The sequence below is a fragment of the Opisthorchis viverrini genome, assembly GCF_000715545.1.
Source record: "Opisthorchis viverrini unplaced genomic scaffold opera_v5_207, whole genome shotgun sequence".
NCBI classification, from domain to species: Eukaryota; Metazoa; Platyhelminthes; class Trematoda; order Opisthorchiida; family Opisthorchiidae; genus Opisthorchis; species Opisthorchis viverrini.
In genome coordinates, this window is record NW_008751864.1 from 43378 (window position 1) to 58249 (window position 14872).

At 43.0% G+C, this 14872-nt stretch overlaps 1 protein-coding gene across 1 annotated transcript; it reads left to right on the plus strand.

Annotated features, from left to right (window-relative positions):
* Positions 1-13303: 13303 nt before the first annotated feature.
* Positions 13304-13645, plus strand: T265_08220 (hypothetical protein; the record flags this gene model as incomplete). The annotated part of the gene is made up of 1 exon (XM_009173963.1): positions 13304-13645. One exon carries the CDS (start codon positions 13304-13306, stop codon positions 13643-13645), a length of 342 nt encoding a protein of 113 aa, XP_009172227.1.
* Between the last annotated feature and the right edge of the window lie 1227 nt (positions 13646-14872).

Here is a 14872-nt window from a genome sequence, read left to right on the forward strand (position 1 = left end):
CCGCTTGTCCAATGAGCAGGAAGCTTAGTTGCTTTTTCTGGGAGTTCCCTGTTTGTCCGTTATCTGTGTATTTGGGTAGCTGGTCCATCGCCATTGCCTTCTCACCCAAGCATTTACCTCCTTGTAAGGTAGACCATTCGCATCGGGATACTGGAGTAGTCTTTTTGGTGTGAAAAGCGCAGTCGAACTACGTCACATAATTTTGGGAGAAAGCCCTACGCGGGGATGCACCCTGGAGGATCACTTTAAGTGTCGGTTGGAAGCAGTTTGGCGTATTACCAGGTTCAGGTAACCTGGTCAGATGGACATACCACATCATCCTATTGAAACCAGTTTGATATTTTCGTGGTTTCGCGGTCTATTTTGGCCACAGGTGATTTCTGAGCATACCGATTGCAGGGAACAAGTTCAACAAAGTCCCATCAAATAGTTACGTTCATAAATAGCTTACCCCCCCCCCCAAGATGTGGGGGTCTGTCAATGTACAGGCAATGCTGAGATGCCTATTTCCCGATGACAGCAATGGCTGAGGTAGCCTGCTTGCTGTCACCGTTTCGATCGTTTTCCTGCGAATGACTTAAATTATTAGACTACATCCGACAAGTCACGTTGAAGCATTCGGGTGGTTGATTCGGTATTTCGTCTAGCTCTAATGGTTTGCAATCGTATCGATCACGTCTTCCACTGAATGCTAAATTTTCAGTTGCTTGAGATATGCGTTGATCCGTACGACTCATATCGTTTGTTACAGTAAGGGAATTACGCTGGCTTATCGCAGACTGGTGACTACCTTTCATGTTCATGTTGGACGGAGGGGTATTAGCGAAAGAGGCATTTGCTTGTACTGCATGGAATGCTTCTTGGTTCGGTAAGCAGTGGTGGTGCGCAGACCAGTTTTTGTGGGGAAGAAGATAGCGTTTCTGTGTTCTGTCCGATCGGTTGTCCTAGAATATTGTGTGAACATCTTTGAGCTTTCGATTCCGATCAGGATTATCTTGACGACCAGGTCCTCAACTAAAGCCTAAAGGCCTTAGTTGCTCGAAAGCCTAGCTGCAATACAGTGGTGTCCAAAGGTAAGTGCCAGTGCAATACAATTCTTTTAAAAACAAGTCACCAAGCACTTTTCAACCTTCAACCGGGAGACCGTGTTGGTCAGACATCTAACCAACCTAGTGTGAGAAGCTCTGTGAGTATCGTACGGATACCACCCGGTATAGCGAAATGGGTCACGGAGGCACACAACCCGTCACACCAGTTTAAGGTTCACTCTTTTCGTGACGACGAAAAATAAACCGATTGCGATTCTGCGTTTGACTCATTATTACGCTAACACAGCATTAATGTGATTTAGTACTTGAATTTCGCCAAAGCTACGGTACTGGTACTGAACATAGTTCGAATGCTCCAAAATTTATTAACTGGATTAATTCATGTCAATGATTTTGTTCTTGTTGGGTGTAAGAATAACGTGGGTCGGATTTACAAGTGTTCCTTGTTGTTGCTACTCACAAACCGGTCAGAGTCGGGTTCGCGCAGACCCGATTTGCACCAGTTTCACGTTGCTTTTATCCAAACCGCCTCTTGAATGCCAGTGTGGGTCTTCAGTTAACCTGGGAAGTTTTGGTGCTACCCTGGAAAGAATGAAGGAACCAGGGCGAATTGCTGAGTTAATCTTCGGGTAACGTGTTCATGCCGTCAAAGTCAACGTCACTGCAGTAATTTCCGGAAACTGGTGTTCTATAACCGCTGATGTGGATATTTTGCCCAACTCTGAATTTTTCAGAGCGCGTCGTGAACATTCTCGGGTAAAAAACCTCAAATTTCCTGGTGGCTTTTGCGCTAACCGGCGAAGGTTCGTAACCATAAGTGGGAAGTGTTCGGATCACGACTGTAAATACGTGAATCTTCCTAGGCACGCTGATTGTTCCCAAAATGTTCACCTTGACACACAGGAAAACATACCTTACACCACCTCCATAATAACCAGGATGTAATTTGGGCAGTCTTCATGAAATTGCAAAATCCACATAGTAAAGCGATGTTAGTTCATCAAATTCATCCGTATGAAAAGACCTACGTCTGTCTTCACAAAGTACTTCGTCCTACTGGAATTAATCATCAGTCCTTCAAGCCCTGAATAGTTGGAAACTTAGACAGCTACACTTTGAAGGTCTACCTGTTCACCAAGCAAAGCAATAGTGTCAGTATCCCGGGCTTAAATGGCTACCAAAGCATTCCTTGGTGCTCCCGCCCCCCCTTTCTACCTATCTTCTGCTGAAGAAGTCTCTGTTGGGCTTATGTAAGAAACTGGTTGACTGGAGAGACCGGGTGACCGGCCTTCGCATGATATTTTGGCGGATGTGTGAAGTGCTAAAACCGCCTGTTGGTGACAAGTATGTGGTTCGTTGTGGTGAAACCAAAAAGTCACCGCTCTTGTACCGCTGTCCTAATCAGAAATTGCAGAATGCAGTCATCTAACCGAATTTCACGGATTTCTTGATCGCATGAATGTCCTATCCATCATGCTCTGCACCTGCCTGTAAACACTCCTCACCGAGAAAATCTGTTGGTAAGTTAATTGCGTGGAGAAGATTTCCAGTCAACTACAGTAGTAGGAAGTACCCTACTTGCGGAGGAAACTCGGTTACAGGTTGTGACTAAAGTTTAGGACGGTTGCCCAATACAAAGTATATCCTGTGGGTGACTGTGATCCTTAAAGGACCGCTTTTGTTGACCTAGCAGTAGGTATCCATTCTGGGTGCCAGGATTCGTGAGTTTTACAGCCTTGACTGACAATCCTGTAACCTCTAGGGAACCCCGCGGTGTCGTTTGATTAGACAACCGACCGGTCAACAAATCGATCGATCGAATGATGTCCTGATAAACCAATGGAGTGGCTGATCAATTAGCTCTTTTCCTGCTGGCTTGAATAGTTGGTTGCTCGATCAACCGATTGGTTGGTTGAGACGTTTGCGAGGAGTTTTAAGAGATTATACAAATGACGTGTCATTTGTCATTTTACATATACACCTGTATCTTCCAAACAACCGTGTCATTTGTGGAACAGCCAAACATCTACAGAAGATAACCGAACAGCACCACCATCATAGCTAACAGCGATTAAATGGTGTTGGCCGAGCAACGGAATGAACGGCACCTATAAGCGCACATAATATTTGCTTTTCTAATGGAGCCTATGCCAGTTTTGCTGATTGATAAGTAACAGGGTTTTCTTTATTGTTAGTGAAAAAGCCCACTTAACTGGTCATTTCCCTGATAGAGTCCTCGCCCTTCCTGAACATGATGTGGGTTGGTATTGGCGTCCCTTGATCTCATCTGGTCAACGAAGTGTTCCACTCCAGGGAAAGAAATTTGGTCATACTGTATATTTGAGCACCTTAAGGGGATCCTTGTTTGTTGAGCTTATGACGGCCACCTAGTAGTAAGCTGCTCAGAAGAACAACTGTACAGTGCGAAAATACGATATGACCGACGAACTTTGAGTGGATCATAAGAAATAATGCGCGCGACGAATAAGTCTTCCATCTCATGAGCCATCACTGGAACGGCCAATCAACACATGACCACATCATGTGGATTCATTTATTGAAAAATAAGTGGCATTATTTCCTAAGTGTGAATTGATCAAACTGCTGCTCAGCAGCTCGTGGTAGAATGGTTTGGTCTTTGACTGCTATCCTGGAGACCGCGGGTTCCAAACTTCCTGGTGATTCGTGGTTAATCTCAATGAGGATAAATTGGCCATACGGTGCTTTTCGGCACGGGTCGACCCCACTTACGGGGTCAAATTTCGGCAGGGATTTGCGGTTTACCTCCCTTAACTATTTCTTCTCTAACTCTGAACCAAATCTGTCAACTCATTCAAGGAGCTTAGACTGTCAAACGACACAAGATGGATGGGGCTGCATGGCGTGGAAAAGTCAGAAAGCCAAGGGAGTATTGCTATAATTTATTTAAGCCGCGCCACGAAAAGCCAAGTTTTCAAACACCAACACAGAGAGATATGATCCTTTGAAGTATTTTTATTTCTGATGACTACCAAAACTAATTCACATTTCAAGAAGTCTGCTGGTCGAATTGATAACTTTTGGGCACCATAAAAAGGCGTGGCGAATCAGTTGCCATTCAAGCGCTCAATTTTTCGGCCCGAATAGCAACAAATTTAGCATGAAATTCGTTGTTAGGCAAACGGGAATACTCCTCTCTGGTATGAGCATTTCCATGGGTAACAATAGTGACCTCAAGAGCAACTCTTCCGAAACGACGGGAAAAAATGAGAAAAGTCCTACAACTTAGGAAAACAAGAGCTACGAAATTATCGCTGCAGAAAGCAGTCTCCGTCAGCTTTCGGTTGGATTCCACTTTTCCGTTTCTTCAAGGTGTGGTTTTAGGCCTGGCCGTCCATAAAAATGAAGCAGCAATGACGTTTCGAAGGGTAAAACGCTGTCTGGAGAGTCTAAGTTATGGAGCGTAAGTCGACGAGTCGATGGCCTTTAGACTGCTTAAGAACTGGTTACTTTCGTTAACTTAGTCACGAAAGCACCAAAGTCCTTCGTTACCACCCAACAAGAGTCTAAGCTGTCTTGACACTCCAGTAGGCGATACCGAGCGATATTTCCCCTTTCCAGACTTTATTTTTCGACCCCTTAGTCTGAACGTTATTCGCAATTCGATAGGCACTAATTTAACTGTGGTGGGCGCATTAGCCGCGCTGAAAAACCTTTACGAGTGGAGTAAAACTTCTTGCGCCAAAATGCTACATTTTGTTGCGTATGTGCTGAAACCAAAAACCATCATATCTGTGCTGCTCACCAAATTTTATTGTCCACTGAAGCAATCATACCTCTGGCGGAAATATCTGGAGGAATAATTTCCTAGCATTGCTGAGACCCCGGGATGCCTAAATGGGACTCAAACGTTTGGACTGGTACTCTGAACTCACTTGCCTGATCACCTTAGCCCTTCAGGGACAAGTCATAGCTTTCGAAAATTTAATTCCATTGTGCGAATATCGAGCGCCCAAGTGTGGACCTCGGCGAAACTGCTTTGAAGGCCTGGTTAAAAGTGGTTTCCCCTGAGCGGCTAATGAGGAGCAGCCCATTATTTTGGAATAAACAGGCTGTTTTCTATCGCAACACATTTTCCTCCCCGATTAGCTTTCCGTGATTATTCATTTAACAGATCGAAAATTTCAGGTTGCACTTCCCTGATGATAAAAATGCAAACGGATCCCGAAAAGCTCAACCAAATGAGGCCTCTGTTCCTAATTAGGATGTTTATGAGGTCAGTCGCCGTAGAGAGGCTTATTTTGGATGAGCAACCTAGGATCCAAGCACAACTTGATTACAAACGTCCGATTAAATTCGAATCTCAGGTCCTCTCTGAATATCAGCAGTCTAACTGAGCACCAGCAGTTCCATTATTGTGGATAGAAAGAAGTAGCCTTTTCATCAAGCTTCTTCAGAAAATTCATTTACCGATGTGTATTGGTTAAACGCTCCACCCGAGGTACAACTGTACGCGAATGAGATTCCAACTAATTCGTCAAGAGCATATCCGCATGTACGTTTTGAAACCGTTAGTTAGGTTCTGGCATGTAACACCAGCATGGTGTGAACCTTGATACATCGTACTTGTCTCGTGATAAGGTAAAAATACTTGTATAATCCACTAACCGCCGAACTTGTTGATCTAATAAAGCAACAGTACGCCTAGGAGTCCATCGTCATGGGTTTAAGTGATGTCCATTGGCAATAAAAACAGGCTGCTGTAGCCATAGTTATTGCTCCATAATGTTATTTTGAGTTCGTATTTAGGTTTCAAATAGTGGAGATTTCTCCAAGTTGGCCACGTGAAAGCAAGCATTTAAACTCCCTTCAAGCCAAGTGATCTCGGGTACGATGAGGTATCAGTTATCTTAAGCGATAGTGGCAGGCGCGAGATACCCACTGTAAAAGGTTTCTGGTTTTATCAGTAACCCATTGTTGCCGAGACCAGTCGTTCCGCAAGTGTGCACGCACATCAGTCCTCCGGTTTTTCAGTCTCCAAGACCATTTTGACGAGTTGAGACTGACAACGTTCAGGAAACTTGGACAACCTGGTCGCACTTCGCGCAGGTGGATCCGACGCATTTTTGACAAGTGGTTCTGCCAAAGTTACTTTGAAAGCCCACCCATGGTCTCTTCAAGGGCTTAAGATTCAGTAGAATCTTCAACAGATTTGCTAAAGTTGATTTTTCTGGAATGACAATCTCTTCAGAGAGGGACAACAGTTATCTAAAATCCATTCCTCACTTATGGTTGGCAAATGTCGATTTTTTTGCATGCTTCTGAAGTTGGCATACAAGTAGGAGAATCAATATATGTGGCTCTCCTAACTTTGGTTGACTGTAGTACACACAATATGCATTTTAAGTGAGATTAGTACAGCTAAATGTGTGACACCAAATACACGATCACCAATCTATTTCAAACTAGAATGGAAGCTACCATTTGAATGACTTGATTTTCAGGGTGGTTTTCAGAAAAACAGTTTATGCGGATTTTCACTTCCACCAACTGATTGCTATTCACTTTAAAATGAACTATCGTCTTTTACAAGTAGAATTCGATAAAGGTGCTCCCTACGGAGTGTTTTGTAAAGTGAAACTAAAGAAACAATAAATCATTATTATTTTTAACAGATGCTATCAACTCAGCATGTTGCTCGAGAATTTCGCTCTAAATAGAACAGCCAAAAGTTTCAGGAGAAAGGGAAGTTGAGCCATACTTACTCAGAAAAATCAAGCAGAAACTTTTTTGAGTATGCAACCTTCAATATTTCTCTTGTAATTCCACATGATCTGTTGAAGGAAGACCAAAGAACTGCTTTTCCGCGGCTTGAAGCAAAGGCGGTGTGTTCCAGTAAATATCTTAGTAAATCCGATGGTAAAACAGTCTCCACTTGGATGTGCATTTCTTCTGAGTAGTGTAAATAGGTTTGTGATTAAATTTCACTCTGAGTGCGGGCCTTCCCTGAGAAATGTTGACTCCGTACAAAAAATCTCACCCGCCAATCACAGGTAGGCCATTGGATGAGTCGTTCTGTTAGAATCCATGCTTCTTCCAGATTAAAATTTGCAGAAAACCATGCCTAGGTGTACGGGTGTGTCACTGTTTCAGCTCCAACCGTAATAAGTATGACGGCAAAATCCTACTTAATGTACCAAGACAGATAACCAGATGAGTGCCGCAGTGGAGTCCTCTCTCTTCTCATCTTGGGGCTGCAGTGTGAAACACTGTGTCACGACCAATGCGCTTGGCCAACTAGGCTGAAAATGAAGATGTGGGCTTTAAAGCTGTCTGCATACGTATTTGTTCAAAGTCGCTAGGGCTAAATTCAATAATGCTACTGTGCAACCTCGGTCCAACTGATCACATTAAATGCGCTAAATATGCCCATCGGAACCCACTTCCATGACTTTGCATCTAAACGAACAGTGGAACAGCTGGTGAAGGTAACTGGTCATTGTTCCATCCTGCTGGGCACAAGCTACAGGGTTTATTCTTTAAAAAAAAAGCCTGGTAATAATTTTCTGACATTCGATATAATTGCGGCTTGCGATTGTGAGCGATCTAAACTTTAATAACTTGGTCTAGACCAATTCAAGCGTTTGATTTTTGTTTGAAGTCTTTCTTCTTCTGAAAACTCGGACATGAGAACGAGATTCCCTTCTGAAATCGAATCAGAACCAGATCTCGCGTTCCAGTTTCTAGCAGAGATCTCAGAGAATACAGAATCCTGTGTACCACATGCAAATGTTGCAGGGCGGAAGTAACTCACCACCGTTAAGTGCAAAAACGGTATCTCAGTTAAAGTGTCTGCCATCTCTTCACTTCGGTGGAACCACTACCTAACCTACCTTCAAAAATTTAGTGACTGGAAATCTCCAGAACCAAGTCCATTCGGTGGCTATGTCCATCAAAAAACAAGCCAGTCAAAACAATTCCTGCGGCCAGCAGCCTCAACGTTGTAATTATGGCCAAGTTCATATCATCCACGTGAGTACATAACGGTTACAATAAATGAACGCGGTATTATTTTAGAACTTCATATTGTATATCATATAACTGTCAAAGCTCGCTCAAACAGGATAAAAATCGGTCGATCTCCATAACGATCCGTTTTACGTGGAATGCCAAAGGATATCGGTCACTTTTACTGTTAGAATTAAGTGAGAGTTCCCACTCTCTTCTGCCTGCACAGGGTGCTTATACTATTGTGAAACTAAGCGTTGATCTGGTGAGAAACGACAGGAATGAAAAACTCGACTTGTCGGTATGTCTTTTGACTCTGTCTGTAGTGTGACATGAAGAGAGTATTCCGTCGTGTTCTGTTAACTTTGACGTAAAAGTGAACGGTTGACTCAAAATATTAGTCAGCCCTGTTCACAAGCACCAAGCACGTCTACTATTTCTTGTAATATTTTCTTACTGTTGTTTGCGGCATCCGGAAGCAGTTCGGGTTGGTCGATAAATTGATACTTAGGTTTATTTTTATATTAAACCTATAAAAAGATCCTTACCCTATACTGTGATGTCTCTAGGGAAAAGGGGGAGCATGCTAGAATGGAACACAGGGTATTATGTAAACCGTCGATTGTTCTGCTTGAGCCACTCATTCAAGTGCTGCAAAACGGACAGACTGTTCCATAAGAGTATGTGGTGTTTTTTCAACCAGTCTAAGCGATGCTTTTTAATCATGAGTATCCGCTTCCAACAGCCCGTAGGTTTTTTCTAGGCGAATTTTTAAAAGAAATCGACTATCCAGATACCTATCTTTATGTACAAATGCATGGCTTGTTGACAGTATATACTTACCGCGGTTTGTACGAATAGACCGTCCTTCAGTTTAGTGTTAGTTATGCGCTTGTCCTCTTCCACTAAATGGTGGACATAATGGTTTTGGACTTATCGTGTACTATGACATTTAGATGACAGTTGTTGTGAGCGCTACAGCAAACGGTCATTCAGAGTCTCATGCAAGTCTTCCGTCGAATCAAACATTCCGGTTTCACGCTGCCTCCAAAAGAAATTCTTTTTCGATGCCTACTGTCTTTTATTCAGGATTCATCATTGTCATTAAAGGACTAGGGCCATATCCAAAGAGAAGGTTTCATGGTAGCCCCCACCAACCAGCCGCATCTGTAAGCTTTTTAGGCTTGGTGGTTATTTTCATTACTCATTTACAAGGTAAAAACAGTTCCATTAATGCCCTGCTGTCGAGTGACACCTAGTATGACCGGTCGCACTTGTGTCAAGCAGATTTCTCTCATCTTCAGTATGTACCCACCGATTTGTTGTTAACTATTTTACCGTCCTTAACTTCAGACCATACCAATAGCCGAAGCTTCAGAATAGGGAATTGGTACGGTTCCAATATATTGGTTTCGAAGGCCATTTCTCACAAATCTTATTCTGTTAGTGAATGAGAGAAATTACACTCAACTTGAAAAGAAAATATTCAGTATAATTGTTGCTGTTGAGCAATTACACAGAACGTTGAATGGCCGTTGTATTATGCCTCACAAAGACCACAATCCATTGCCAACTATCTGTGGTTCTTAAAATTCCATCCGGATCCATGCTTCCAGTTCCCTCTAATGTTTTTGAATAAAATTATGAAATAACTTGCAAGCCAACTTCAAATTTTCTCCAAACCGACGCACTATCGCGGCTAATGTCTAGAAAGCAAATCAATAAGGAAGGTAAAGACACCATTCGTATCAGCTGAAACCGATGTCAAAATCCGGAAATTTTTCCCCGAATCCATTCGGAAGCTTTACATCTTTGCTGAAAGGATTTTTAGGGGAATTAGGAATGAAGGTAAATAGACATCTCCGAAACGGATGGCCAAATGAAGTAAGGTGTCAATGTCGACAGTAAGTGACTTGGACACCGTGAGTAATCGTATAATTTGGAAAAGCGCGCTGTCACACAGCATAAACGTTGGCACCAAGTACTGAAGCCGTTTCACGAAGGGCAGAGTAAGAATTGCACCGTGAGAACCATCAATCAAATTTCAGTCCACTGGACATTTAGTTGAAGAAATTCAGTTGGAATTCAGGTGGGTCTCCTGTTAATACTAACTTTAATCGTGACTGATTGTGCCTCGCCGAAACACCCTCCATTTGGTTAGGATAATTAGCTTCGTGTTTTAGATGTAAAGCACTACTCACAGCTCACGGTCGGTTTTTCCAGTTGCCGAAGAGTTTTCAGCAATCCTATGAGTAATGTGATATGGCTAGACGAGGTACTACCCTATCTCGAATGTCTTGCCAGCTGAAACATGCGGCGCCCCGTACATCACGTTCAGCTGAAGAAGAGCATCACAAAAACAACAGATTCAGCCGGGTTCAGTTCAGGCTCTTGTTTAAACCAACCGTTGTGCAAATGAGAGTGGTTGGCGATCTAGGAGTGCTATTCTCTGGCGTTGCTATCAGCATGCGGTAACCAACCAACCGTGGTGTGCTTACCCACGGCTTATAGAAGCGTTAATCTCCTCGCTTCATTTTCCCCCGGAAGAACTTAGAATTTTGCGGACTGCTGTGATGCTTGACTGCTTGGTTTAATAATTTCCTGCTGAATCCCCAGTCTTCAATTCACCTGAGGGACAGAATCAATACCCATTTGAACGGGAGCTCGTGTATGAACAGATAATAAATGTTGACACGGTGTGTATCTTGTGAACAAGATAACACGAGAACAGGTAGTGCATAGAGGACAAGGTCGTTTGCTGAGCAGCTGTGTGAGACAGCTGACTGTCGACAAAGACGACTAAAGACAAGGAGTACGCTCAGCCAAAAACCATATCTCACACTTTTTCAGAAGGTGAACTACGTAAGGTATCGCACCTTTTATTGACAATACTCTCATCTCATTCCCTTTTACCCTTATTTAACACAACGAATTCATCGAACAAATGACATTTTCGGTCTCCGAACCTCACCATGATTCACCGAAGGCCACCGTTTTTCCTTTCTATACCTGGGATTGTAATCATCGCTAAATTCCTGATTCACCCTAACTTCCCCAAGAAATCCAGCCAGTCGCCTAATGATGTATTTGAGCCAATTCAAACAGCCATACTCCTCACGGACACTGAGGATTCATAAACTTTTGCCACTACTTATGATACGTCAGCGGTAAAATTTGATAAAAACGTGGTGATCTTATGATGATTTCGTATCCATTTCCATTGTCCCATGACTTCGGAAACAAAAACTTTTTTAAACGTACAAAACATTCTGCCTGGTTTTAAATAAGTTTTTAACAGCAGAGTTATGTCCCTAAAGACCAGGAGCTGATTACGAAATGGTCAAGAGCCTTATGCTAACCTTGTCCATTGTGTTTCTGGGCTATACGCACTGTCTCTATCCCTCTGTCTCTGTTTAGCGCCATCCAGTGAAAGAATCTGGATGCTACCTGGTGAAGCTGTTTGATTACGATGAACGACTTATTGAACCGCAATTTTAATATCAGGGAAACTGTTCCATCCGGCAAATGTTCGACAAAATAGCGACAACCTGCCACCGGTTTCCAATTAAGATATTAAACTCATCTATCTGTCACGTGAGCTATTGACTATCCCCCTGACGGCAGGCAATCAAGCATACACGTCCAGTCTGTTTCCATGTATGGTTTGTGTTCTTTATGAAATGAGTGATAACATGCTTGCAGGCACGTGAGCTACTATCCCCCTGACGGCAGGCAATCAAGCATACACGTCCAGTCTGTTTCCATGTATGGTTTGTGTTCTTTATGAAATGAGTGAGTGAATGCTTGCAGGTTGTTAAAATCCAGGCGGTGACATCATTAGATGAGTCGTTGACCCTAAAAACATGAAACACTGACCGCTATTACTCGAGGAACCAGAATTTCGACCGAATGCAGTGCAATTAGGAGCAGAATCAAGGAATACTTTTATAAACACACAATCTAGTTTCTTTGTTTGGGTAATGTATGCGACTGCGAGGAGTCCTTGATCCCGAGGTGCCAGGCTTGATAAGTGTAAGTTTGCCGCCAGAATGTTATCGGTATATAGCCGCTAAATTACGTCCGGGGTACTTAAAGTGACGTATTTTAACCCTCTGAAATTTATTCAAAATAAACTTACTCAGAAGAATATTTACGTACATCAGTAAAGCCAAAATGGTATCCCGACTGTCTACTACTCTCACGCGAGTTGGACCGGCACCTACCAAGATATGCATGTCCATCATCGATGTCATCTTTTAATTTACCCAACCTTTAGTAGAACAGTCTTTTATGGACTGGTAAACCCGGGCGATTTAATCGGTCCCTATATGCTCAAATTCAACCAGCACGACATTTGGAGAAAATTCGCACCCGCTTTGCATTGAAAATCAGTAATACATCAGTGCTTCAATCAGGACTCCCAAATTCGCTCCTCAGGACTGACCTAAGTTGTGTTCTGTAAAAATCCGCAGAAAATTTTTTCTTCAAACTTTGCCACTTTGACGTGATGAGTGTACAGTGCGAACTTTGGTCTAGTGGGCTGATATAAAATGGAAAAAAATAATTAGAATCTTAGTCCACTGACGTAAGGATTGATCGAGACGACAAAACTCCCACACTTGATGAAGTGATCAGTAAGTGCGTGTTCCAAAATATGTTTGAATCTGCCTCCACCCAGTTTTCGTCTATAAACACTTGCGAGCAGCTGATTTTCCCATCGCACCAAATTGGTCCTTACAGCAGAATAACCACATGAACATATCTTTATTCCAGTTTTCCCACCTTCTTTTGCTTTGAACGCATTTGCGTAATCAAACACAAGGTCAGCGTGTAACTGCTGTGCTCGGATGAAAGTTCCCCAAAACATCAACCCACTGATGTCACGCAATCTTCTGGTTCGGAGGAGACAGATCGTCGAAACTGCATTGTGGATAGACACACAGCACACGCTCAAGTCCATACCAGTAGCAATCCTCATAGGCTCGCGTCTAATGGAGTTAGTGGTGGGGAACATCTTTGCTCGCGCGCTTTTCATTCAATTGGCCAGAAAATCAGTCAATGCGAATGGCTGGACCGGAGACATGCCACATGAACGTAGCATGAGACTAGTTGGTCGGGGTGGGTGAGGCGCTTATTGGATCGCAACGTGCGTTAGAACCACCAGCTGACTAATCAGTACATACAGTTGGATATATCTGTTACTGAGTCCATATTTGTCTGCTTCCCGGACACAATTCAGTGTACAGCGATAAAGTAAGCCGTATCAGATGTCCGCAGAAAACACTGCAAACAGTCCAGTCACTCCTCTTTACGATGAACCCTCTTTTCCTCTTATGACTGCCACGGTTACTCATTCAAATTCCTACTGGACTAATGGATTTCAGAACTCTGTCGATTCACCTCAAGACCTGCCTGTACCAGTGATAAACTACTCCTCCGGTTCTTCTCCGCTTGTGGATATCACCTTCAATAATGAGCAGCAATGCAACATGGAACCGTCAACAAGATACGGACACCATTATTGTCCAAGCGAGTACACGTATGGCAATAATATTGTTAAAATCCAGGTGGCGACATCATTAGATGAGTCGTTGACCCTAAAAACATGAAACACTGACCGCTATTACTCGAGGAACCAGAATTTCGACCGAATGCAGTGCAATTAGGAGCAGAATCAAGGAATACTTTTATAAACACACAATCTAGTTTCTTTGTTTGGGTAATGTATGCGACTGCGAGGAGTCCTTGATCCCGAGGTGCCAGGCTTGATAAGTGTAAGTTTGCCGCCAGAATGTTATCGGTATATAGCCGCTAAATTACGTCCGGGGTACTTAAAGTGACGTATTTTAACCCTCTGAAATTTATTCAAAATAAACTTACTCAGAAGAATATTTACGTACATCAGTAAAGCCAAAATGGTATCCCGACTGTCTACTACTCTCACGCGAGTTGGACCAGCACCTACCAAGATATGCATGTCCATCATCGATGTCATCGATGTCATCTTTTAATATACTTCCCCTTTAGTAGAACAGTCTTTTATGGACTGGTAAACCCGGGCGATTTAATCGGTCCCTATATGCTCAAATTCAACCAGCACGACATTTGGAGAAAATTCGCACCCGCTTTGCATTGAAAATCAGTAATACATCAGTGCTTCAATCAGGACTCCCAAATTCGCTCCTCAGGACTGACCTAAGTTGTGTTCTGTAAAAATCCGCAGAAAATTTTTTCTTCAAACTTTGCCACTTTGACGTGATGAGTGTACAGTGCGAACTTTGGTCTAGTGGGCTGATATAAAATGGAAAAAAATAATTAGAATCTTAGTCCACTGACGTAAGGATTGATCGAGACGACAAAACTCCCACACTTGATGAAGTGATCAGTAAGTGCGTGTTCCAAAATATGTTTGAATCTGCCTCCACCCAGTTTTCGTCTATAAACACTTGCGAGCAGCTGATTTTCCCATCGCACCAAATTGGTCCTTACAGCAGAATAACCACATGAACATATCTTTATTCCAGTTTTCCCACCTTCTTTTGCTTTGAACGCATTTGCGTAATCAAACACAAGGTCAGCGTGTAACTGCTGTGCTCGGATGAAAGTTCCCCAAAACATCAACCCACTGATGTCACGCAATCTTCTGGTTCGGAGGAGACAGATCGTCGAAACTGCATTGTGGATAGACACACAGCACACGCTCAAGTCCATACCAGTAGCAATCCTCATAGGCTCGCGTCTAATGGAGTTAGTGGTGGGGAACATCTTTGCTCGCGCGCTTTTCATTCAATTGGCCAGAAAATCAGTCAATGCGAATGGCTGGACCGGAGACATGC